This window comes from Mesoplodon bidens (assembly GCF_964165515.1).
Source record: "Mesoplodon bidens genome assembly, chromosome: 8".
NCBI lineage: Eukaryota > Metazoa > Chordata > Mammalia > Artiodactyla > Ziphiidae > Mesoplodon > Mesoplodon bidens.
In genome coordinates, this window is record NC_138165.1 from 88,458,544 (window position 1) to 88,485,881 (window position 27,338).

The 27,338-nt window shown below is 32.9% G+C and overlaps 1 protein-coding gene across 2 annotated transcripts in view; it reads right to left on the bottom strand.

The window, feature by feature from the left end:
* ERBB4 (erb-b2 receptor tyrosine kinase 4) overlaps window positions 1–27,338 on the bottom strand; it is a gene marked incomplete at both ends in the record, with an annotated part of 1,145,028 nt that overhangs the window by 247,551 nt on the left and 870,139 nt on the right. For both annotated transcript variants that reach the window (XM_081242707.1, XM_081242706.1), the window contains one exon: window positions 25,097–25,171. In XM_081242707.1, the coding sequence (XP_081098833.1) occupies window positions 25,097–25,171 (75 nt within the window). The remainder of the gene's footprint in view (window positions 1–25,096; window positions 25,172–27,338) is intronic.

The following is a 27,338-nucleotide window of genomic DNA, read 5'->3' on the forward strand; positions in this document are numbered from 1 at the left end:
ATGAATTTCTACAAATGAAATATTGAAAGGGAATTAGATAAGGAAGAAATTCTCTGTTAACAGATCTTTGTAAGAGCTCAGATGAATTTTTAGTCCTCAGACTTTGTGTGTGTGTGTGTGTGCATGTGTGTGTGTGTGGTTTATATCTATTACACAATATAATTAATGCTTATATTAGTAGAACACTTTTAACATCATCTGTATGGATTGAATATATGTCTGTTTAATGAAACAAACAGAAAATTGTAAATATTTAATTACAAAATATATAATCCACTAAGTACTACTCCATTTTATTACCTATTCATTACAGACATGGTAATCTGAAGCAATATGCCAAAGGATTAAAAAATTGAAGACAAAAATCTGAAAATTTCAGTTGTGACCTACCAAAATTGTTCAGCATGCTAGGAATTAATTAGTTTCACAATAGAGCAGAAAATATTATATAAATCCTTCTCTATGAAGTAAAGTGGGGGAGGAATAAATCATTACAGGCACTATTCTTTGCTCTCTTATGTTAAAAATTTTCTTCACCTCAAAATCTCCATTCATTCTAATCACTGTAATCTCACATATCTATGTTACTAACAAGTATTATAGACTATGGCAAATTGCATTTACCTTTATCTATCAAGTCATTACACCACACATTTGTGTCATGTTTACTGGGTACAATTACATAATACAGATTTAAGCAGTCCTATTTTGAGAGGATTCACAAACTAATTTTTTAAGTAATAGATTTTTTAAATTTTACATACAAATATGTATATAAAGCATCTTTGATTTCTTTTAGTTTGCTTTTAAATCACCCCAATCTTTGCCTTAGACTAAAAACTTTTTTTTTTGATGAAATGCTTACACAAAGGGAGTAAGAAAGTGTCCTTCTTAAAAGAAAACAAACAAACAAACAAAAATTCCTTTTCATTCAGATGATATGTTTTCTACTTATTTTGCCCTGCTGGTACCCTTATTTCCCTCTGAGGGCCCTTCCAAGTGTTAATGGGGAGTTGGATGAAATGAGAAGGGAGGAGACTTTGAGAACAGGTACAGCTGCAGGGAAAATGCCAGGATTTTGGACATTCATGTGGGGTCACTGAACATTTCTTCCAGGATTAAAAAACAAAAGTGACTTTTACCAGGTGTTTTATATATCTTATGTCAAATAATTCTTGTGACATGATTATTTATGTATGATGAATCTGAGGTGGGTTATATAACTTGCCCCAGGTCATAAGCATTCTAAGTGGATAGTCAAGATTTGAATCTTGGCATGGTTTCCTCTAAAATCTTTTCTGCTTCCATTAACATATGACTATAAGAGTATATTAGGGGGGCTTCTCTGGTGGTGCAGTGGTTGAGAGTCCGCCTGCCGAGGCAGCAGACACGGGTTCTTGCCCCGGTCGGGGATGATCCCACATGCCGCGGAGCGGCTGGGCCCGTGAGCCATGACCACTGAGCCTGCGCATCTGGAGCCTGTGCTCCACAACGGCAGAGGCCACAACAGTGAGAGGCCCGTGTACAGCAAAAAAAAAAAAAAAAAGAGTATATTAGGAAGATTACTCTCCTAATATACTAGATAAATAGACCATGAAGAGAAGATATTTTCAAGACTGGTTAGCTATTTTAATAGTGCTTATTGGTGGCAGTGAGGGACATAGTAGGGAAGCATAGAGGATGAGGTAGAAAAGTATTTCCAGCAGCAGAAATGATTCAGTGTATAAACCTGAATTTATTTTTCAGTGTATAAACCTTTGTCTGTGAAGACAGACAAAGGAGGAGTCAAAGATGGCTAGGCTCCCATGCCTGGGTGAGTGGAAGGAAGGCTGATGACTCCATTCATGGACTTGAGAAATCAGGAGAAAGACATTTGGAAGGAGAAGCATTGATTCTTTGGGGTCTATGGATTTAAAGTGCAGAACAATATACAGGTATATTGTTATCTTTTCACTATGCCTTCAAATTTCTGTGTCCCCTTGTTCCTCCTCTAATATCAAGACTTATACCTGTGTTGATTTTAATAGCTTCTCTTTGTTTTTTTGTTTTTTTTGTTTTTTTTTTTTGCTAGAAATGCAAAAGAAGAAAAAACTTGGTTCAAGGTTTTTTTTTTTTTTTTTTTTTTTTTCATTTCTGTTTTCTTTCCTCCCCCTTTACCTTTGTTTTCCTAAGGAACTGTTATTTTTCAGTTTGATTTCTCTCATTAAGTTGAAGTCTGCTGTATTTTGTTCTTACTTTTTGAAACCGTTCATTTTTAAGTGTAACACAACTCTAAAATAGTTAATATATTTAGAAATCTTATTTGTACTATTGTACATGGAGCTGCTCTTCACATTGGGTAACACATGCTGAAACCCGGTGCCTTTGTAAGTCTATATGGATCTTTGTTAATTTTGAGTCCTGATGACATTCCCTTTATGGAGAATTTAAAGTTTGGCATTAAATATTAAACTTAAAGAAAGTTCTGTAATTGAAAAAGATAGCTAAACATAATGATTCTGAAAGAGGCCATTTCATACTTTTTATTTTATGATTTGGTAATTTTCATAGGAACAATGTTATGTTCACATATAAAGGGCTAAGTGCTAATAAACGGCCTCAATTTGATTGCCATCTCTGTGACCCAATTCATTCCATTTTGCTATCATATTTACAAGAGTTTCTCCCCTTAGCACTATTTGACTCTTTTATACACTCCCAAACTAAACTTAATTTAGCTGTTTATAATTATTCTCTCTCAGATTCTTTTCTATTTCTAGGCAAATGATAAGCCCTGTAAGGTTAGGGACTATTATTTCTACTTTTATATTGCCCTATACCTCCAGTAATATTCTCTAAGAAGATTCTCAATAATTATCATTAAATAAATCAAACAGCAAATAGGATACTTTAGGTGATAATATATTTAAGAAAAAATGCAATTATTTCACTTAAGACTTTTATAGTATTTGGAACAATTGTGAATTGCTCAATTCACTGGTGCTCTATTAATTATTGAACTAATTCCCATTACAATTTAGTTTCTCAACAAAATCAGTACTTGTCAAGGTCACTAATGGTTTCCTTATTGTCAAATTAAATAGTCATTTCTTAGATCTAATCTTAACCAATCACTTAGTAACACATCATGTGAGTGATCACTTTCCCTTTCTTAAAACACTGTCTTTCCTTGAGTTTCTCCTATATCTGGCCAGTCCTTTTCAGTCCTGTTATTTGTTTCCTTCTTATCTCCCTGACCTCTAGAGGTAGAAGGGTCCCAAGACTTAACCATTGGATTTCTTCTCTTCTCTACTTACATTTATTCAGTAGATATGATATCCTCCATCTCTTTATCTATGTAGTGATAAGCAAATCTATATCTTTAGTCCAGACCTCCTCTCCTCTAAATTTATATTTTAATTTCAATTTCAACTGATGTCTCCACTTAGATAGCTAATATCTCAGTCTTAGAAATTCCAAAATAAACTTTGATTCCAACAACATTCTCCTCCCAAAAGGTATTTCCTGCTCCTCCCTAAGTCTCTTATTTTGGCAAATGGCAATTTTATCTTTCTGTGTTCTTTCACATTCCACACTTATTTAAGCTAAGAAAAAGCTTACAAACACATAATTAGATCCTTGCTCATTACTGTTCCTTTCTTCTCTACTTAAGTATACTCTATCCCTTTGGGGGCAAATGTTCTTTTATTCCTAACCTATAACATTTAGTTCTAATATATCCCATGTTACCTACTGACTTCCAGTTTAATTTAGCTCATCTAGGAGTTCTACAATAGCGTTGCAATTTTAAGGGTCTTATTTTCATGACCAATATGTAAATTTCAAATAAAATTAGGGACATGTACATATTCAGAGCTTAAAGGTAAAATAATGGAATTTCTATTTTTAAAAGTACAAATATAAGCCCTTTAAGTGCTGGAATTATGTCACAGATGTCCTCGTGTTTTTTGGAAGCTAGTTTGTCTCATGAAAAGAACCATTAAATAATTATTACAAAAATAAATAACTGAATGCATACTTTACTTCTATAAATATTTAGATACTTTTCACCTTAAATCAACCCTTAAAAGCACATAAATATTTCAACAATTTCAGAGTTTCCTATATATTTTTAAACTTAACAAAAATGTAATTGTAAAGAATTTCTAGTGAAAAGGAAATGGGAAAAGTTATTTCATGTTTCTTGAACTGAAGCTAATATGTGTTTAATATTTGCTTATTTCTGATTTTTAAGTAATAAGTAAAATAATATTTTCTCATAAAAGCAATGAAAATAATCCTTGGACCAGTTGTTATTTTTGTTTGCTTGTATTAGTTAAGTCTATCTCTCACCCTCACCATATACTGTGTCAAAGTTTCTGGTTGACTAACTCAACTGTCATTCCTAATCCACTGCTCCCTAAAAACTCCTAATCTAGGGATTTTTAAAAAGCTCAACAACTTCCCCAGTCTCTCTACATCTTGATGTGAATATACAACAAATTTCTAGCCAATGAGAGAAAAGCAAATTTCAGCTAGAGGAATTCTGGGAAAGGAAAGGTACAGCTGATGAAATCCGTCCCGCCTCTTGTGTCCTCAGATGTAATGCTTAGACCTGCAGCAGCCATCTTACTACCAAAACAGAAAGATAAGACAATGACATGGATTCTGACCCCGATGTTACTGATCCATAGAACCAAAGGCAATAACAGCTCCCTCACTTCTAGACTTCTGTATTTTAAAGAATATCACATAAAACTATTTGTTGAAGCCACTAACATCAGGCTTAATTTCACTTGTAGCTCAAGTAAAGTCTTAACCGAAAAAGGAACTATGTCCAGATTTTCCAAGGTTAACTTCTTTTCTTGCATTGAACTATCAAATACATTATCTCTAGACAATCATATTTTTAAAAACAAAAGATGAAACAGATGGCTCTTCCCTTTTTCAGGTAACAGTTAATAAGCCTGGTGTTTCTATTATGTTCACTTAATTATCACAGTTTCTTGGTTATTTACCAGGCTTTACCTACATCAGCCTTGACTGAGCACTCTTATTGGGGGTGGGGTGGGGAGGTGCCCTACACATCTACAAGTAACACTAAGTAGAAGCTTGTATAGCTTCTTCAAGAATGTAGTTTCTGAGTTGTGGAATTTAAATATGTTGTAATGGACAGCCTGTTCATTGCCATCCATTTTCAAATAGTGATAAAATTCAAAAGTACTAAAATGTTTTCATAATTTAAGAACCTCAAGCAAATATTGTACTGGAAAATCAATAAAGATAACATGAAGAAAACAGAGTTCTTCATTAGCATTTAACTTGGCAAAACATGAATATCCAATTTTTCTAATTCCTGAGCCCATAGCAGATTGGAAGTAACCCAAAGGAAAAAAAAATGACAGGGTGAAGCTGTTTCTGTCTATCTCTTTTAAAATACTCTGCAGAGGACTCAGAGAAAAGACAAACAAACCCTCCTTGCAGAGACTTTTGGTCACTGGGCTCCACTTTAAATAATGTTTTTAGCATAGAATGGATAGCTTTTATATCCTAAGGGGAGGTCTATTGTGACCAAAATCACAAGAACACATTTTAGAGCATCTAACAATGTTTAACAATATAACTTCTTTTTGAACTTATATAAATCCCCAATCCCAAATTAGAACACATTTCTAATTATGGGGAAGCCCATTTTTATCTCAAGCAATTGCTTAGAAGATGTTATGATCCTGCAGATGTTTTGAATACAGATTTAGAGCCACCAGATAACATAAACAAAGAAAAAAAAATCAAACCTAAGTCAATTCAAATAACATTGAAATAATATAATAGCAAGACAACTTTATACTTTGCCTGAAACCATTTCATTTACATGCAAAATAAATCATTCCTAATAAGGAAAAAAAAATCCACATCTACATGAACCAGATTCTCTTCCCAGCTAGAATATTAATTTTTCAATCTGTTGTCTATTATTTTTTTATTATTGAAATTATGTACACTATTAACAGTAGGCTATATTTGATAGTATATACTGTTTTAGGCATCCAGGGATGGATATTTTAAAATCTCTTTTTCTTGTAAATGATCATGAAGGAAATCTAAAAGCAGTACGAAGTTGACCTATTAATTCCTTTTAAATGTCTTGACTGACACATATCAACAAAATTTCTTCTTCTCAGTCTTTTAATTTTTCAGATTACATATCTTTATTTTTCCATGTGGGAAATTACCTAGGCAAATGGATCACCTTTACTTATAATCATGCCACCTGAGTTAATGCAAAATTTCAGTTTTTCTTAGGGCAAATAGAAGAACAAGAGATAGCAGTTAATAGGCCTTAACTTCACTACCCAGCAGTGAGTTAGTGACTGGAAAACACCATTATCTCTTTGGGACCACTGATATATTAGTACTTTAGGTTTTTGGCAAAATAGTAAAAAACAATCTAATTTACAATCTAATTTAAACAATTTACAACAGTAAATTTAGGATTATATGCAACAGTCACCAACCTGTAACATTCACTCTAGTTATTCTTTATTATCAGGTAATGATGTCTTAGTAATTAAAAGAGAGCAAGATGTAGAGAGAGAGAGAGAGAAAGTGAGGGAAAAGAAAGGGAGAGGCCCTTTGAAGCAATCTATAGTTAGTATTTTTTTAAAAGGTTTAGGCATTGCTAGGACTAAGTTAATTTTTAAATTTTACTAAATTATTTTAAAACTATACAGGATCAGAGTCATCTTATGAATTTTTGGAACATTAAAGATCCAGTTATGTATACCTGTCCATCTAGGATTACTTAAAACCAATTTTTAAAATATCAACAAACCTTGAAAGAAGATTAATTAAGCTTATTTATCCATCAAGTCCTCTCTATAACATGATTGATGACACCATAAATAAAACAATGCATTCATTAGAAGAAATTTTTAAATCAGGCAGTCCTTGGCAACTTTTGGTGAAATCTTTCAGCCATACTTTGATGGGACTCATCTAATTTTAGATAGGTATAAAAAATTATGATATCGAATTATATATAAATATAAATGAGACTGTAACTCAAATATTTGTAGTTTTATAATTTTTAATATATTGTCTATTTGACTTTTTTGAATAATGTTTAGCAAATATGAATGATAAATTGAATATTTTCCATGTATTTTAATTTATGCCTAGCTAAACATATTTTTTATAATGCCAGATATACACATATATGTTATTTTATAATTTGTGAAAGACAAATTTGGAACAATCTATTTTTCAGTGTAAGATTGGTGGTGCATTAATGGTAGGGGAAACAATGCAACTGTAAAAAGAAGCTATTGGTCTGGAAGGCTGTTCATAATGTATTAAGTTAGTAAGGTAAGTTGTTGAATAATGTGTGGTGTTCCCATATCTGTAAATAAACAAAACCCTTTGTTATTATATGTATGCATTAGTATATGAGTAAATGTGTAGAAGGATAAACATACATATATACACACATACCTCTATATTTAATACATTGAGCATGTTTTACTTTTGTAATTTTAAATATCATTTTTAAATATATTGAAGATAATAATTAATCTTAAAAAACAGGAAGAAGAAAAGAAAAAGAAATACCTAAATCCCAGCTAGTTTGCTCTAACCATCAGGATGGTGAATTCTACCTTTACTGGCTTTAGATTTAAGAGAGGCACTTGGCACAAATTGCCAAGACAAGAATCATGGTTTGAGGATAAATTTAGTTACATCAATACAATCAGATGCAAATATATTTTATTTGTAAGGGATTGTTCCTAACAACATAATTCCTTACTTAAGAGCATTTCAAGGACACAGAAATAGGAAAAAATATTACTGATTTCCTGATATACAAATGTTCTCTACCTGCACCATTGTACACAAAAAAATGCCGATGTTTGTGATACTGGTGTAATTTGTAGTAATTGTTATATATCAGCATTTTGCAATTATCACTACAGGTATTGAAATCTGTTAATTTCTCAGAACACACACAGGATGCTGTTAGATTCTGATTAAATATTTAACAGTCTTCTAATATAATGAGTCCAGAGTCATTGATAGCAAACCACAACCTGTTATTTTTCATACAAAAATAAAAAAGGGTGACCTTCAGTTGGTTACACATAGAGTAACACATTGCAAATTATTGATGATCTGTGAATTAACATCAGAATACTTTAAATGCAAAAATTAACAGTTTATATTTGAATTTAAAAATCTCAGACCATTACTCCCTTCACACATTCACACATACTAAAACATATCCTTCCTCCTTCTTGGTAAGATGGCTTCATCTAAAACTTCAGAGAAAATACAGAACATTAAACAGAAACTCCCTCAGCCTTTATCTATTCATCTATCTAAATATTCTCTACCCTCTATTTCTCTCTCCTGATAAAATGATGACAGGTGTTTTTTTGTCTGCAAGTCTAATCCTTTCACATTTCCTTTGCCACCTAATTCTTCTAGATTTTTCAGGAAATTCCTATAATTGATTATCTCTCTCTCCTGGGTCTCTACCCTTTCACTCTCTATAAGGCCTTCCAAAACAGACTCAAATTTCATCTATCTTCAATATATCCTTCTCTTGATATTATTCCCTCTCCAACTATTTCCCTAACACTCTCCTTTTCTTCAAGTGTAAATTTCTCAAAATACATCAACACTAGTTCTCTGTATTTCACACTTCCTATTCATTTTTATTCCACCTGTATATGGAGACACTTCCATAGCTGCACATTAAATTTCCTACTTAACATCACCTGGATCTACCAAAATCACCCCAAATTCAACCCATCCAAAAACACATTCATGAGTTTATCACTGCCACACTGTTCCACATATAAGTTAACGTTACCAACATCCATCCAACTTTCCAAGTCAGAAACCTAGTAATAATTATTAAGTTTCTTCTCTCAATTACTTCATACCTAGTTAGTTACCAAGTCCAGTAAAATTTTTTAAATTCTAAATATTTGTTGAGTCTTCTCACTTCTCTCCATCTTCATCCAACTTCCTGACTTCCAATTCCCTGCTTATTCACGTCCAATAGCTTCAACCTCCCACTCCCATTCATTGTACTATTTATTGCACTACCTCCAGAACTTTTATTTCAATTACACTACTTTCAGGCTAGCAGCTTTCCATTTTTTAGTTCACCTAGGCTGTTATCTATACTTCAACAATATTTGATAATATTGGGAACTTCAGGCCATTGACACTAATGTGTTTTCATTGTACATTCAGCCTCCTTTATGTACCGACTTCCTTCATTACTCAACTTAATTTTTATGACCTTTGCTATTATCATTTCTTTTTCATATAGCCTTAATTCATTGGTCTCTACATCCTGGCTGTAGTAGATACCTGGCAAAACTCCAATCCTGGGTAAACACAAATTTCCAAGTACCCATGCCTACATGATCTAAACAATCATAACATGGCTGAATAAAACACGGCAAAGGGATCATTCTAATTTATACTGTACATCTAGTATGAGCTCCTTCTATCTTTGGTGGACTATCAAATCTTCTCTTTCTTAAAAATTCCAATATTGCCTCCCCTACACTAATCTAAAATGATGACCTCATCTTATATTTCATTTAAAAAGATGACAGGTTGTGAATTGCTCCATCTTCTTACCAGCAAATCCACTGTCTACTTGCCTATTTGCCTATAATCTCTAAATTTCTTCCAGTTACAATGGATGCACAGTTCCTGCTCCTTTCTATGGTCAACTTCTCCACTTGCACACTGAATTCCATCCCTTCTGATAACTAAAGAAAATTTTACCTGCAGTTGTCCATCATCTCCTGAAATATTTTTTTGAATCATTCCCATCATCTTACAAATATGGTATAATGTTTCCCAACTTAAGAAAAACAAATAAACAAAAAAAACTTTATCTTGATTTCATATTCTCTATTTGCAGCAAACACCTTTTGAAAGCTTTCTCTGTACCAGTTGTCTCTATTTCTGTCTCCCAGCCTCTTCTTGAGCCATTTCAAGTCAATACATTTTATCACCACCACTCCTATGGAAACTGCTCTAATCTTTTCAAGTTTCACCCATAACCTCCATCTTGTCAGATAAGATGGTCAATACTTCTTCTCTATCAACATTAGTCTTAGTCTCACTGCCCTTCACCTAGGAACTTTCTTCACTTGGCTTCCAGAATTCATTTTTTTTCCTGGTTTTCCTCCTACCCTCAATTTCTCTGTCTTAATCTCCTTCATTATATTATATCCTTCTCCTCTCTTCTGTCCCTTAAATGATGGAATATCCTAAGGCTCATTGCTAAGTTTTCATTTCCATCTGCACAGTCTGCCTGTGCAATCTCATCCAATGTTTTGGATTTAAATATGACTGATGATTCAGACCCCTCTCTTGAGCTCCAGAGTGTTATAACCATCTGCCCATTCAAAATCTTCACTCAGATTTCAAGTAAGCATCTCAAGCTTATCACACCCCAAACAGAATTTTTTATTTTCCACATAAAATTTGTTCCACTTCTTCTTGAGTCTTTGTCTCAGTTTATCACATCACCTCTCACCCAGTTAACTCAGAACAAAAACCCATGTGTCATCTGTAATATTTTTCTATTTTACCAACCCAACATCATCCAATCCATTTACAATTTTCCTCATAGTAAATAAAAATGCAAATAATTATAAAATGATATTAAATATTTTACATCTTTTACTGCACTGTAAATTTTATATTATGTATTGTGTTATTTTTTTTTTCATTCTCTCCTCAGTGCTTGACGTGTAGTAATTTAATGAATATTTACTGGCTGGTAATTGTTAAGTAACATATATAGAAGAGTGGGTTTTTTTCTTGTTTTATCATTTCAAAAAACAAATAAAATATGGTATGTTTGATTGTATCAATGGTGGGAAGAATTTTTCTTAGCAGAAATCATGTTTTACCTTATCAAACAGAATGAAATGATACACAATCTAGGGATTCATGCTCTATATTTTGTACTCACTATGACTTTCAATCAACTTTGCTCCATCCCACAAATCTTACAGTATAAACTAGAGAGGAAAATCTAAAGAAAAAACCTGCCAAAGCCCAGCACTATATTGTCTATTATTTTATTGCTGAGTGTCCATAAAGCTTGGATTCTTATTTCCACCTTTGGTAAGTGAGTCTGGGGGTGGCAGCATTAATGGAATTTGTGTCAGGTCTGATGGAAGCAGTTCTCATATGGAACCACAGTACTTTTACCAAATCCATACAGAATTTATAAATAACTGCCACTATAGAAAAGATTAAAGAAAAAAATTCACCTATGTTTATTCATAAATGTCTTAGATTTGTCACTAATGTATTAATATATAAAAAAGTAAAAATATATTTATATTATGTTACCATCCTACATGAGTATATGCTTAGAACATGGGAAATATTGATATATTCTCACCAAGCAGTGCCAGGTATATTGTTAGACTAAAATATGCTGTTTGAGGACAAGCATTATAAAATGCTATACATCGGAGGAAGGATAAATAGGTAAAAGTCAGGACTAAGGGAAAGACAATGGGTGAAACTATTTTAGTAGGCTATAAAATATTCTATCAGCCTCACCATACAAATAACTCTTAACTGTTCTTCCACTTGGGAACCAATCTAGTGAAAGAAGGAAATGTGGTTTGTAGAATCAATCACAAACAGTTGAGCTCAAATCTTTGCTTTTCTACTTACCAGCCAAGTGATTTTTTGTAAATTGCTCTGAACCTGTTTCATTTGTTAAATGATAATGGTGATAACTATTTTATATCATGAAAGTTAAATGTGATAGTGTAGTGCACCTGATAGACATATATTATATATATATATATATTTTAAAGCATGGCAAAAAACAAGCTCTAAGTCTGAGATTTTGGAAAAAGTAACGCTATTCTAAGAAAGAAATAAGAACTGGTGTTTTGATTTTTTCCGTTGTTCCTTTCTTTCTTATTGCATAGGACAATGGTCGCATTTACTCTGGGATTTGAACTTGGGATATGAACACTAGGAATTGGGATCCAGAGGTTCAAGAAACAAACAACTTTGGAAATAAATTTTGCTTTTTTCATTAAAAAATCGTTGTTGTTTTATTTTTTCCCTTCAACAAGTAAACTTTTTATGGTAAGGGGTTTTGTTATTGTTGTTTTATTTCTAATTCTACTAAAAGTAACTATAATTATTCCATAAATGACTCAAGCATATGGAATGCTTTACTCTGGGCAGAGGAACAGAATGCTATGAAAACTGCAATGGCTAGAGGCATTCAGTGTTTATTAGAGGTGGGTTTCCCTTTTCTGATCATTCTTTCGTTGGTTATGAGTTACTGTGAAATTACTAAAATGAAATTATATCAGTTTTGGTTTGAGGGGGGATGGTAGCAAAGAATGAAATCACTGTGAGGAATTTCATTGGTAAGTCAAAGTGCTCTCTGTTAATTAGCTCCTGCCTACATACATAGTATAAAAAATAATTGTATGTTTATGAAAGAATGATTAGTTAGGGAATGTGCTGATGTTAATAAGAAAAAATCATGAAGAGAGCAATTTAAGTTAATATCTACATATCATTTTATGTAACCACGTCACAGAAGGGGGTCCCAGTTAATTAGATACCTTTAGTTAAATAAGAAATGTAAAAAAAAAGAAAAGGTACTTAGGGTCTAATCCAGTGTATGCCTGAGTTATATGGGAGAATAATTTTGACTCTTTTCTGAATAGACATATATATATATATATATATATATATGTGTGTGTGTGTGTGTGTGTGTGGCATAAAAATAGAAACTTTGACCTATACCTAAGAAATATTTCTGCTTAAGTATTGTTCATTTATGACATATAAAAACTGAAACAATATTTTAATAGAAATATTGGTTACAAAATGCAATTTTAAGAGTCTTTGCAATATAATTCCATGTCTCTGAGTGATTTTCAATTTAAAAAGTAGACAATACTCAGAATTCTGAATGCAGACCCAGAAGATTATATTTTAGTCTTCTCTTGTAGAAGTTTATAAGATCTGTGGGCACATATAAATCTACAGATATATGCAATGGGTACAGGCAAACAGATGTTTCTCCTTGGCTCTGTCTGACTCATCCCATCTGCAACCTATCAAAGATGGTAAAATAAATACCCTTTTGTGAACATGAAAAACCGTTCCCTCCATCATTCTTATTGTGCTCAAAACAGTTACCAAAATATTCATAGGAAAAAGGCCTGCTACCTCTCCATCTAGATATCACATGCTAGAATCAAAATCTCCTCTAAGGCGAGGAGGTAAGAAAAAAAATTAGTTTCTGTTTATATTAAATTTTTATTCTATCCATTTAAATATCTATGATAAATTATCTTTATATAACTGCATAGATGAGTGTGTGATGAAAGGTTTTCATTGGTAAGAGTATTCCAAGTTTTATGATAACAGCTCTAGAGTAGTGTTGTGCAACAGATATCTAATGCAAGCAAGTGGTTATTTAAAATATTCTAGTAGATGTATTCTTAAGAGATGAAATTAATTATGATAAAATTTTATTTAACCCATATGTCCAAAATTACTAGCATTTCAACATGTAATCAATGCAAAATTTTAATGAGATATTTTACATTCCTTTCTTCACACAATGTCTTTAAAATCTGGTGTACATTTTACAATTACAGCACATCTCAATTTGTTTTAACCATATTTAAAGTGCTCAATGAGCACATGTGGCTTATGGTTACCGTATTGAATGGGGCAGGTCTAGAGCACTCTTGGGGAAGACTCACCTGTCTGACAAATAAATGTAAAGGCAATAAACTTGGAGTTAACATCAGGGCAGTTTGATCCTAATTATATTATGAGTTACTGCTCACAATTGGAGTATTGAACACCTGGAGCCAATGTGTACATTGAGGTCTTACCTTATAGAAAATAATTATACAAAAGAACCCTGGTTTTAAATGTACAAAAGAACCCTGGTTTTAGTTCTAAGACAACACTTTAATTGCTTGCTTTTGGCTCTTTTTCAGACAAGCAAGCAATAAATTATTTGAAGGTAGCAAGACAAATTTCTCTCAGACTTAAAGGTGTTCTTATATGGCAAAGTTGCATAGGACACAGAAAATAAAGTTCTTTTCTTGCAGGACAAGAAGAAATAAGAAAGGGAGCATTGAAAGTGCTGTGGTAGTAAAGTAGGCAAAATTCAAAGGTGGCCCACAAGATTCCAGCCTATAGTGTATAAACATACATTCACTCAGTTATTCAATCAAATACTATTCTGGGTGTGCTATAAAAGGATTTTGCAGATGTAATTAAGGTCCCAAATTACTTGACCTTAAGGCTGGTAGACAATCAGGTGGGCCTGATCTAATCAAGGTGCCTTTGAATTTGGGTCTAGAGATCAGAGAGGTAAAACTTAAAAGATTCTATAATGAGAAAACTGGCACACTGTTGCTGTCTTTGAAGATGGAACAGGCTGCATGACAAGGAATGCCCAATGCAAAGAATAAGCAATGAAACAAGAGTCACAGTACTATAACTGCAAAGACCCAGATTCTGCCAACCACCTGAGTAAACTTGGAAAAGGACTCCAACCTCTGGGTGAGAACATAGCCTAGACAGCACCTTGATTTCAGCCTGGTGACATCCTAAGGAGAGAACCCAGCCATGTCTATAATTTATTTTTTTTTAACATCTTTGTTGGAGTATAATTCCTTCACAATGGTGTGTTAGTTTTAGCTTTATAACAAAGTGAATCAGCTATATGTATACATATATCCCCATATCTCCTCCCTCTTGTGTCTCCCTCCCACCCTCCCTATCCCACCCCCTAGGTGGTCGCAGAGCACCGAGCTGATCTCCCTGTGCTATACAGCTGCTTCCCACTAGCTATTTATGTTACATTTGGTAGTGTATATATGTCCATGTCACTCTCTCACTTCATCCCAGCTTACCCTTGCCTCTCCCCGTGTCCTCAAGTCCATTCTCTACATCTGGGTCTTCATTCCTGTCTTACCCCTAGGTTCTTCAGAACCTTTTTTTTTTTTTTTTGATTCCATATATATGTTAAAACATACGGTATTTGTTTTTCTCTTTCTGACTTACTTCACTCTGTATAACAGTCTCTAGGTCCATCCACCTCACTACCCTCAGAATGGGAGAAAATATTTGCAGATGAAACAACTGACAAAGGATTAATCTCCAAAATATACAAGCAGCTCATGCAGCTCAATATCAAAAAAACAAACAACCCAATCCAAAAATGGACAGAAGACCTAAATAGACATGCTTGTACTTTTACCTATAGAACTGTGTTTTTGTTTGTATTTCTGTTTTTAAGTTGCTAAGCTTATGGCAATTTTTTATATGGTAATTAAAAACTTATATAGCAGTTGAACAATTCAGTCACTTTACCTAATCAAAAAGGTTTTTTTGTTTAATCCTTACCATTTTAGTTATCAAATATATAATCCAGATTTACGATATTTTGAATTTCAAAATAGGTTTTGAGGGCAAACTCTGATAGTTTTAGATCCTAAATTCACTAATACCTTCACATTTGATAAGATTAATACATTCACTGTTATATAATTACTGATGTTTATTTCTATAAAACACTGAAATCATTTCACACACATACTAAGCATGATTTTAAGGATTAAATATCAGGAGTAAGTAAATGACCAAAGATATATGGTATATGTGGTAACCCTCATCATTCTATAGCATATTAAATTCCCAGATATTCAAACAATAGTATTTGGGTGCTGACTAGATGAGAAGGCATTACCTTAGGACTTCCAAAAATTTACTGATAACTTTTGTGTCAGATGTTAGTAAGGGACCAGGTCAAATGCCATTTTTTACAATATATACAAACATTATATATATATATATATATATATAACTAGTTGTTTAATGCATTTACATCTTAGTCATTTGAAAGCATGAAGTAATTTTTCTTTATTAGGAATTATTGTTCATTTTGCCATATCTCTTACTTTTTCACTTCCTTTGTACCATGTCAATGTGTCTCTATATATACCAGCTACAGAAATGTTTGCAATGGGTTTATAGTTTTAGTTGGTTGCAATTTAGACAGCTCTTAGTCTGAAAGATATTAGAAATAAAATATTATGAAATAAAATTTAATATTCTAGTCTACTAAAATCCCGAATAAACATCCTGAGTAATATCGATGACATACTTATACCTCTAAATTGTACTCCATAAGTAAACAATGCCAGGGGTTGAATACTGAAAAAACACATGCAAAGTACTTTTAAAACTGTAAATATCTGTCTAAAGAAAGGAGCTGAGCCTTCAGGAATATCTTTCATTTTTTTGCTTCCATTTTTAATAAAACACATTAGATTGTCAGTAACGAATTTCAGTGAAGCTTAAGATATTCTAAGATAACTGACTGAAGGCAGTCCTGACATCATTCCAGATCAGAAATTAATAATTACAAACATCATAATTTCTATGCTGTAGCAAGATGCTTATGGGAAAGAGTGAAAAATTATTCATAATTGTTCCCTCGATCCACTGAATTTTTGCTCTGACCCTTAACTAGTATAATAAACATCTTCCCAGTTCAATAATGCTATCTTTAGATTTTCTATTACAGTTCTAAAGTCAATGCTCTTAAAATCTCTTTTGACTTTCAACTGTAACTATGACTTCTGGTCACATTTTTACAGTCAGTGGGTTTGAGTTTAATATTAATGTTTCCAGGATCTGTAAAAGCTTTGTAACAATGTGTGGGCATTTTGGTATCATTATAAACGCCACTCATGCAACATTGTGCCACTAAATACTTTTGTTTAAAATAACCACTTGAACTGTATGAACAGGAATTAACAACAACTGATCTGTTTTACTCTTGCCTTATGCTTCTTTGACAATTTTGGTATTTTATGCGCACTGGGAAGTGTGGGACCCAAATCAGCTGGAAAAGAAGAAATTCACACACTCTCCTTCACTTCTTTGAATGCTCTTTAACTCAAAAGTAAATTTAATATCTAGAATATGGTGGACTAAGGATAGACTTGTAATAAAAAGCCTGTGTACTTTTATTTATTGTACTTAGGGATCATAACACAACTGCCACTCAAATAAGGTAACTATCTACAGGCAATTTTGACCATTCGATTTAGACATAAGAATTAAGTTCCTTGGGGGCAAAACAAAGAAAAAGGATTGTGCCATTTGTGAGAGTGGTGCCAAAAATATCACATCATCTCTCTCATATATCACACATGGGTCACACTGCTAAAGAATAAACCGTTATGTGACCTCTTAGGTAATAACCGCTATATCGTAAAGTGAAAGTGTGACACAGGCATTAAAATGCGACAGGAATATAAAACGTTTCAAATATCTGGCTATATGAGATTTAGGGAGTTAAACTAAGTTCAGTTACCTTATTTCATATTGTGAAGCATTTAGGATAATTGAGTTGAAACAAACAGCCAGATAAAAATGCTTGAACATGTATCTAGTAGTTGTTATAATTTCTGTCACAAATTCAATAAAAATTATTAGTTTAGAGTCTGAATTGCTAGCTAACAAAAAAATGCTTTGCCAAATAGAGACTTTGCTTGCTGAGATGAACAAGTTTAGTCTCTAATGGAGTAGGATTTTAAAAAAGCTTTGGATAGATGTTTGACAAAGAAACTAAAATAGAATAGAATTTAATACATTGTTTATCAGAATCTATAAGAAAACACCATATATGCAAGTTAAAATAAATCACATACAAAAAAGAATAATAATAATAATATTAATAATAAACTTTTTGAACATATTTCTTCATAGGATCCTTGATAGGGAAGGAAGAGCATCAAAGCTAAATGCTATTTTTAAGTCATTTATTTCACATAAGGAAAGAATGGAGATGTTTCAAAATATCAAGTATTATTTTCACTATAAGTAGCATATTCTAGGAGGCTACAGGTAAAAAAAAAAAAATCTATACTGTGCTATCCAATCTTCCTGGAAGAAATTCCAGCAGCAGCCTGTAAAGTAAATCGAGTGTGGAAATCCAATTCACAAATTGCAGGCTCGGGAAAGAATAACACTGCTTAGAAAATGAAAGTCGGTCAAGATTGGAAACATTTCACCTGTTTTCATTTAAATCTTCAATTTCTTTTCCTGCTGGTTTAGGAAATAGAATATAGCATAATGGGGCAGTAGGGAGTATGAACTCTAAATATCTTGAGATGGTCACATTGACATGCTCAATGTAATTTTCTGTAACTAAAAAAAACCTAGGCTTTGGATAATCTCCCAGTTAAAGCATAGTTTATGAAACTTAAATCATTATTTTATATCATGTTTTTGTCCTCCTATTATGTAAGATTTATTTTAATCAATTCAGACAGAAGCTTAAAGAAAACTGTGATGTAATTTAAAAATGGAAAATGATCTGAATATTACTAGACTAGTCACCTGCTTTCAATTAAATATATACCCACCCCATTTCAGAGAGGTAAGCATTTACTGCAATACTAAGGACCTGAAAAAGGAGGTAACTGTTACTTTTACTTTTCACCCAATCCATGTCAAAATTCTCTATGGTCATAAATACTTTTCCAAAGTGTCCAAGCTAAATCTTTCATGTAAATTCCAAATTGCCTTATAAACAGCCTCTGGCAAGTCAATCAAATCTAACAAGTCAATACAATTGAAGAACAGAGTAACATTGCTTTAAATTTAAGCTCAAAACAGGTATTAATTAAAGATATCTAGAGTTTTCTGAAAGGAACAATTAGCTACCTACTACCAATTCTTTGAGTTCATTATACTTAGAAGTGTGATATAAAATTTAAGTACTTAAAACCTGAGAAATTTTGATATGTTAATTCCATAGCCATTGAACTATTGGGTTAATGCCCTGATATAAAATACTAATAGAACACAACATCATGAGATTTTTAAAAAGACTGTTTTGCTAATATTTCAACTAGAGTCATAAATATCACCAGTGAACATATACTAGATAATGGCTCCTTTGCATTATCTCATTTAATCTTCACACCAATTTTATGAGGTATAAGGATTCTCATTTTAAATATTACCATTATTGTCCCCATTTTACAGATAAAAAATATTGTAGAGTCAACACTTGAACTCAGGCTTTCACATTCAAGAACCTCTGCTCTTTACCTGTACAAAGGCCTACAGGTGATTTTTCATTGGAATGATGGGCTGAACTGTACAATCTATATGTTGCTACTGGTCATGGTCACCTATTTATGACAAAACTCATCTGAATTAGGTGTATTAGTCTGAGACTATAGGGAATGGCCTGGGAATCTATGCAAGCAAGAGGACTGAAAATTCCCAAACCACTTTTTTTTTAATGTTGTAAATATTAAATCTATAAGATACACTATGATTTTGAGTTATATAACCTCAATTACTATAATTGAAAGCCACAAGTCACCCACCACTATGGTTTTAACTCTTTCTCTGTCTCTGCATATGCCTCTGCCTATGACCTACTGCCATTGGTACCAGTGGCCCTCGCTATGACAGTGATTCTCAAGATGAAGAAAGAAATGTCCTCCCTTCCTTCAAAGGACTATCAAAGAGGTAGAGGGGGTCTTCCCTGGTGGTGCAGTGGTTGAGAGTCCGCCTGCCGATGCAGGGGACATGGGTTTGTGCCCCGGTCCGGGAAGATCCCACATGCCACGGAGCGGCTGGGCCCGTGAGCCATGGCCGCTGAGCCTGCACGTCCGGAGCCTGTGCTCCGCAATGGGAGAGGCCACAATAGTGAGAGGCCCGTGTATCGCAAAAAAAAAAAAAAAAAAAAAAAAGAGGTAGAGGGACACATCAAAGCTCCCTGGGTGACTCTGAGAGACTTCCCTCCCCCTAGAGGGGTATGTTCCTCCATCCTCAACATTTAATATATTTGATATCTAGAGAAATAATAAGTAATAGCATTTATTGAGTGATTTATTTAAACCAGGCACTGTTTTATAGCCTCATTCAATCTTCATAGCCAATTTATGAATGATATTAATATTCCTATTGTATAATGAAGAAAGTGAAGCTCAGATAATATAAGGAACTTCCATAAGGTCACACATTTAAAAAATGGTAGAACCTGACTTTGAACTCAGAAAATTGAATTCCAAAGACAGCACATTTAACCACCATACTACATCACCTCTTGTTAATTGGCTGTGATAATTATTAAAAAATCATCAAAACAAATGTGAAAACATGTTTCAAAGTGATAGTACAGTGACTCAACCAAAGGCTCAAGGAGAAAAAAATATTTCATGTATATAGGAACAATCTAAAATAGACGCTAGCTTATAAAACTCTAGCTTGGGCCTTAGGTTCTCTTTTCCTCCCTCTTTCTCTCTCTGTCTCTCTCTTATTGAATTTTTTCCCCATAATTTGACCTTGCTCTGAACCACTGTACTAACTGGTCTTGATTATGCCCAAATATCAAAGTGCCACTGTTGTATAAGTCACTTAACTCTATCAGATTCCTTTTTTTAAGAGTTTAATTGCTCTCTTTACTTCATTAAAATAATTTGTTAATAAGACATATCACTCATTTGACTGCTTTAAAAACATTTAAAGGCAAAATACCATATAACTGAAAAAAAACTACAACTAAATTAGATGACTTAGATGAATCTCATAAATATAATATTTAGCAAAAGAAGCCAGATGTAAAGAGGACATAGTTTATGATTCAATTTATACAAAGTACAAAAAACAGGCAACTGACCTATGTTGTTAGCATTCAAGGCAGTTGTTACCCTCAGAATGGAGCACAAGAAACATTTCTGGTTCTGATACTATTCTGTTTCTTGATCTGGCTGATTATTACATAACTGTTTCATTTGGAGAAATTCACTGAGCTTTACACTTATGTTTTATGTATTTTTACACTATATATGTTATATTTCAATCAAAACTTTACATGAAAAGGCAGTGCTTTATCCAAAACAGTTGCTTTGCTAATTGTAATTTAGTACTACTTTCTCTCTTCCAAAAGATACAATTAATTTGTTTCATAAAGAAAGCTAACAATATTTCCACATAACATTGTAAAGTTACTATTTTCCTAAATATGAGATGTTTTAAAAGTCAAATTTATTGAGGTATAATTTATATATAGTACAATTCATTATTTTTAACTGAATGACCATTTTTGACAAGCCCATACATTTGTGTAACTGTCACCACTATCAAGATTCAGAACAGTTCCATCATCTCCTCAAATTTCCTTATGACCTTTTGTAGTCCAACTCATCTCCCACCTCCCAGTTCCTGGCAATACTGATCGACTTCTGTCTCCATAGTTCTTCCTTTCCAAGAGTGCCTTATAAATGGAATCCTATACTATGTATTCTTTTAAGTCTAGCTTCTTTCATTTAGCTTAATGTTTTTATTTTTTAATAGATCTTTATTGGAGTATAATTGCTTCATAATACTGTTAGTTAATGTTGCATAACAAAGTGAATCAGCCATATTCATACACATGTCCCCATATTGCCTCCCTCTTGAGCCTCCCTCCCAACCTCCCTATTGCAACCCTCTAGGTTGTGGAAAAGCACCAGGCTGATCTCCTGTGCCATGCTGCTGCTTCCCACTAGCTAAATATTTTACATGATAGTGTATATATGTCACTGTTACTCTCACTTTGCCCCAGCTTTGCCCTCCTACCCCATGTCCTCAAGTCCATTTTCTATGTCTACCTCTTTATCCCTGCCCTGCAACTAGGTTCATCAGTACCATTTTTTTTTTTTTTTAGATTCCATACATATGTGTTAGCATACAGTATTTGTTTTTCTCTTCTTGACTTACTTTACTCTGTATGACAGACTCTAGGTCCATCCACCTCACTACAAATAACTCAGTTTCATTTATTTTTATGGCTGAGTAATATTCCATTGTATATATGTTCCATATCTTCTTTATCCATTCATCTGTCGATGGACATTTAGGTTGGTACCATGTCCTGGCTATTGTAAATAGTGCTGCAATGAACATTGTGGTACATGTCTCTTTTTGAATTATGGTTTTCTCAGGGTATATGTGCAGTAGTGGAATGATGGGTCATATGGTAGTTCTATTTTTAGTTTTTTAAGGAACCTCTATACTCTTTCCCATAGTGGTTGTATCAATTTACATTCCCACTATTTTTATATTCTTCCTAACCTACCTGTTAGTTTCCTAGTCTAATTTTATTTTTTACTTTGTTACTGCTTTTTGTTTCTTTTTTCTTCCGCTGCCTCAGGTGGCTTGTGGGATATTGGTTCACGATCCTGGGGTCAGGCCGAAGTTCCTGCACTGGAAGCTCTGAGTCCGAATGACTGGCCTCACAGAGAACCTCAGACCCCAGGGAATATTCATCAGAGTGAGGTCTCATGGATTTACTCATCTCAGCACCAATATCCAGCTCTACCCAATAGCCTACAAACCCGTTTTGGAAGCCTCAGGCCAAACAACCAGTAAGACAGGCACACAATCTCACTCATTAAAAAAAAAAATGAGATGGCAAAAAAGTATGTCACAGATGAAGGAGCAAGGTAAAAAACTACAAGACCAAATAAATGAAGAGGAAATAGGCAGTCTACCTGAAAAAGAATTCAGAGTAATGATAGTAAAGAAGATCCAGAATCTTGGAAATGGAATGGAGTCATGGATTGAGAAAATACAAGAAATGTTTAGCAAAGATCTAGATGAACTACAGAACAAACAAACAGAGATGAACAACACATAACTGAAATGAAAAATACACTAGAAGGAATCAATGGCAGAAGAACTAATAAGTGAGCTGGAAGACAAAATGGTGGAAATAACTGCTGAGGAGCAGAATAAAGAAAAAAAGAATGAAAAGAATTGAGTACAGTCTCAGAGATCTCTAGGACAACACTAAACACACCAACATTTGAATTATAGGGGTCCCAGAAGAAGAAGAGAAAAAGAAAGCATCTGTGAAAATAATTGAAGAGATAATAATGGAAAATTTCCCTAACATGGGAAAGGAAATAGTCACCCAAGTCCAGGAAGCACAGAGAGTCCCATACAGATAAACTCTAGGAAAACCACACCAAGACACATATTAATCAAATTAACAAAAATTAAATTCAAAGAAAAAAATATTACAAGCAGCAAGGGAAAAACAAAAAATAACATACAAAGGAATCCCTATAAGGTTATCAGCTGATTTTTCAGCAGAAACTCTGCAAGCCAGAAGGGAGTGGCAGGATATAATTAAAGTGATGAAAGGGAAAAACCTACAACCAAGATTACTCTAACCAGCAATGATCTCATTCAGATCGATGAAGAAGTCAAAAGCTTTTCAGACAAGCAAAAGCTAAGAGAATTCAGCACCACCAAACCAGCTTTACAACAAATGCTAAAGAAACTTCTCTAGGTAGGAAACACAAGAGAAGAAAAAGACCCACAAAAACAAACCCAGAACAATTAAGAAAGTGGTAAGAGGGACATACATATCTATAATAACCTTAAATGTAAATAGATTAAATGCCCCAACCAAAAGACACAGACCGGCTGAATGGACACAAAAACAAGACCCATATATATGCTGTCTACAAGAGACACACTTCACACCTAGGGCCACATACAGACTGAAAGTGAGGGGATGGAGAAAGATATTCCATGCAAATGGAAATCAAAAGAAAGCTGGAGTAGCAATACTTGTATCAGGTAAAATAGACTTTAAAATAAAGACTGTTACAAGAGATAAGGAAGGACACTACATAATGATCAGAGGATCAATCCAAGAAGAAGATATAACAATTATAAATGTTTATGCACCCAACATAGGAGCATTTCAATACATAAGGCAAATGTTAACAACCATGAAAGGAGAAATCGACAGTAACACAATAATAGTAGGGGATTTTAACACACCACTTACACCAATGGACAGATCATCAAAACAGAAAATTAATAAGGAAATACAAGCTTTAAATGACACAATAGACCGGATATATCTAATTGATATTTATAGAACATTCCACCCAAAAGCGGCAGAATGTACTTTCTTCTCAAGTGTACATGGAACATTCTCCAGGATAGATCACATCTTGGGTCACAAATTAAGCCTCCCAAAATTTAAGAAAATTGATATTGTATCAAGCATCTTTTCTGCCTACAACACTATGAGATTGGAAACCAATTACAGGAAAAAAAAACCAAATACATGGAAGCTAAACAGTGTGCTACTAAATAACCAAGAAAGCACTGAAGAAATCAAAGAAGAAATAAAAAAAATACACAGAAGCAAATGACAAAGAAAATATGACAACCCCAAATCTATGTGACACAGCAAAAACATTTCTAAGAGGGAAATTTATAGCAATACAATCTCACATCAAGAAACAAGAAAAAAATCTCAAATAAACAATCTAACACTAAACTTAGCTTAATGTTTTTGAGATCCATCCATGTTTTGTGTATGTCAGCAGTTTGTTCCTTTCTGTTGCTGAGTAATGTTACAATGTATAGATATACCACAATTAAAAAACATTTGAGTAATTTTCAGGTTCTGGTGATTTTGAATAAAACCACTACAAACATTTAAGTAAAGTTTTTGTATAAACATTAATGAAATATTTTGTTTTTTAATTCTAACTTGTACTTTCACCTGCACAAAATATTTTCTACACTGCCTTTAGTCTATAGTAATTCTTATGCTTAGAGAATATAACAACCAGTTCAAAATAACATAAAATCAGAAACTGAATCAAGTAACAAACACCTTACAAAAATAGATCAACTTCTGCAAATTACACTCTTAAAATATTTTTGCAATCATCTACATAATTAAGAACATAAAGACTATTAAAGCTCTAGATTAATATTTAAAATATTGTTTAAATTGTACAAAATTAAAAATCAATGATATTACTAATTTGGATTCTATAGTTATAATGAATAAAGGAAGAAGAGGTAAGAAATGTGGCTTGAAAAGTAAAGGGTTACATGCCTCTTTCAAAACTCCCTGATTTAATGTATTATAAATTTCACCCAACTGGTTAGTACTTTTTTTATCCATGATAACTGGGAAAGGATTTGAGTGACAAAATGGAAACATGGTAGATGTTACCTAGCATGTTGTGGTAAAGTGGAATGGCCCGTCCAAAGGTAGTAAATGCAGTCATGACTAGTGGGACCGCTACACCTGCAGGCAATTACAGAACAGAAAACATCATTCTCCATTCACAGTGGCATGCACACACATGCACCAGTGCTCACACATGGAGCCTTGGAGGAAGAACATGGGAAGCAAGCACACCAAGTACCTATCCATCAGGCCGATGCAGTCTTCAATACTTGAGCCTATGCACCTGCAGAAGATCCAAATTTTAAAAATACAAGGAAAGAAACATTAATCATTTTAAAAAAGAATATATAAGACAAACACCAATTGTATCAGACTCTAAATTATTGTTATTAGGCAATTTTTGAATATCATGAATTTAAAGCTAGTGAGGTTACTATACTTGATGGATACCCAGAAATAAATTGTAAATACTACACAAATGGAATGCAAAGAAACAAGTCCACAGTAAAGGAAATTGTACACTGTTTCTGTGGATAATTTCCAAGCACATATTGCTCATTTCTAATACTTTACATTCATTTGAATCATTTGTGATATTATGTCTTGATGAATAACTTGATATTTCAATAGCTATAATTGGTTTCATGTATACAGTTTCTTCTAAAAGGCTTTAAGCTGAAGTAAAAAACAAAATCAATAAAAAAGAAAACATGAGCTATTCAATATAATATAATAACCTGATGCTTAATACTCATTATTAAATATTGATTTCAGTAGAAAATGAGTTAATGTGCTTTAATGTTATTCTCATGGATACTTTACAAAATCACATTATTCCATTCCTTGGTTGTGACTGTCTTTAAAACATACTTATCTTTAAACATGAATTCATTTAACAAGCATATTAACTGGTTTCACCATACTGCAGTTTATATTGATACTTGCTTTTAAAAAAGCAGTGCCATAACAGTCAAGTGAAAACAGGTATTTAAACTACCATAATATTTAACTCAAACAATAAAAAATAAGTAAATACTCCCCAAGGAAAATAAGTTGAGACTCAGGTAAGTAAAGAATCCACAGAGGTTAACATTTAAGTAAAATTATATAAGTACACAGAATTCTGATTTTGAAGTATTATAGAAATATTATTTCTTCCATCTGCCAATAAATTTGAATTGTATTTCTTTCCCTTTTCTCTCATTAAACACATATAGCTGCAGTGTAATATTAAGATTCCTTATACAGCTATGATTTATTGAACTGTCTAATTCTTCTGATAATATTTTTTCCAAATTCTAATTTCTAAAACTGAAAAAGAAGTTGAAGTTAAAATCATTATGTAATGAAGAAATAAGGTGCTCTTGTATAAGGCCAGACTGTCCATTATAACTTTAGAAAACTCTGTAACACGTAAATAAATATAAGTATAATAATAATTAAGTCACTATTTTCCTCCTTCATCAGTACCAGTTATAATATTCCTACTAGGTGGAAAATTATTTTTCTTTTGAGGATTGGCTTTGAGTGGCTTAGAAAAAAATTAATGTATAGAAATACAGAAATACATGAAATACACTGTGAAAAAGGCTTTCAAAAAAAAGCAAATAAATTAAAAGTAAAATAAAAATGTAGAGCACATAGCATTGAATTGGTTCCAAAATTCATAATCAAAACCATTTCTAAAAATAAAAAACAATTAGTATAAATGTTTGAAAATTTTCTTTTATGGTTTTCTTCTATTCCAAAGGACGTATTTTTTTCTAGTTTCCAATTATACCTTCTTCAAAATGCTTTTTTAAAATACAGTAGTGCCATTTTTGTAAAATTAATAGTCTACTTCTTACTTCCAAATGATAATCTGAAAGCTATGGTTAGTTTGTAATCTGTATTTATTATAAACTTTGAAAGATAAAAATATTTGAAAGTAAGCTTTAACTTGAGGGGAAAGTTAAAGAGTGAATAATGAAAGATCTTCATTCATCCATTAAAAAAAAAAAACACTGTGTCACATGCCTACTAAGTGTTCCTACTATTCTAGGAGCTGGGGGGAGAAAAAAGATGAATTTGACACTTTTCCTATTCTTAATGAGCTCAAACTTTAATGAAGGAGACAGATGCATAAACATATGTGTATTGTACAATATGATAAATATAATGAGCAACACGAACGAGTGACTTAGGAGAGTGTGGAGGAGGGACACACAGTTTCAGAAGGTTGTGGTCACCCTCGGAGAAGTTAGCAAACTGAAGTTCAGAGTTCTGATAACCAGGATTGGGGTGG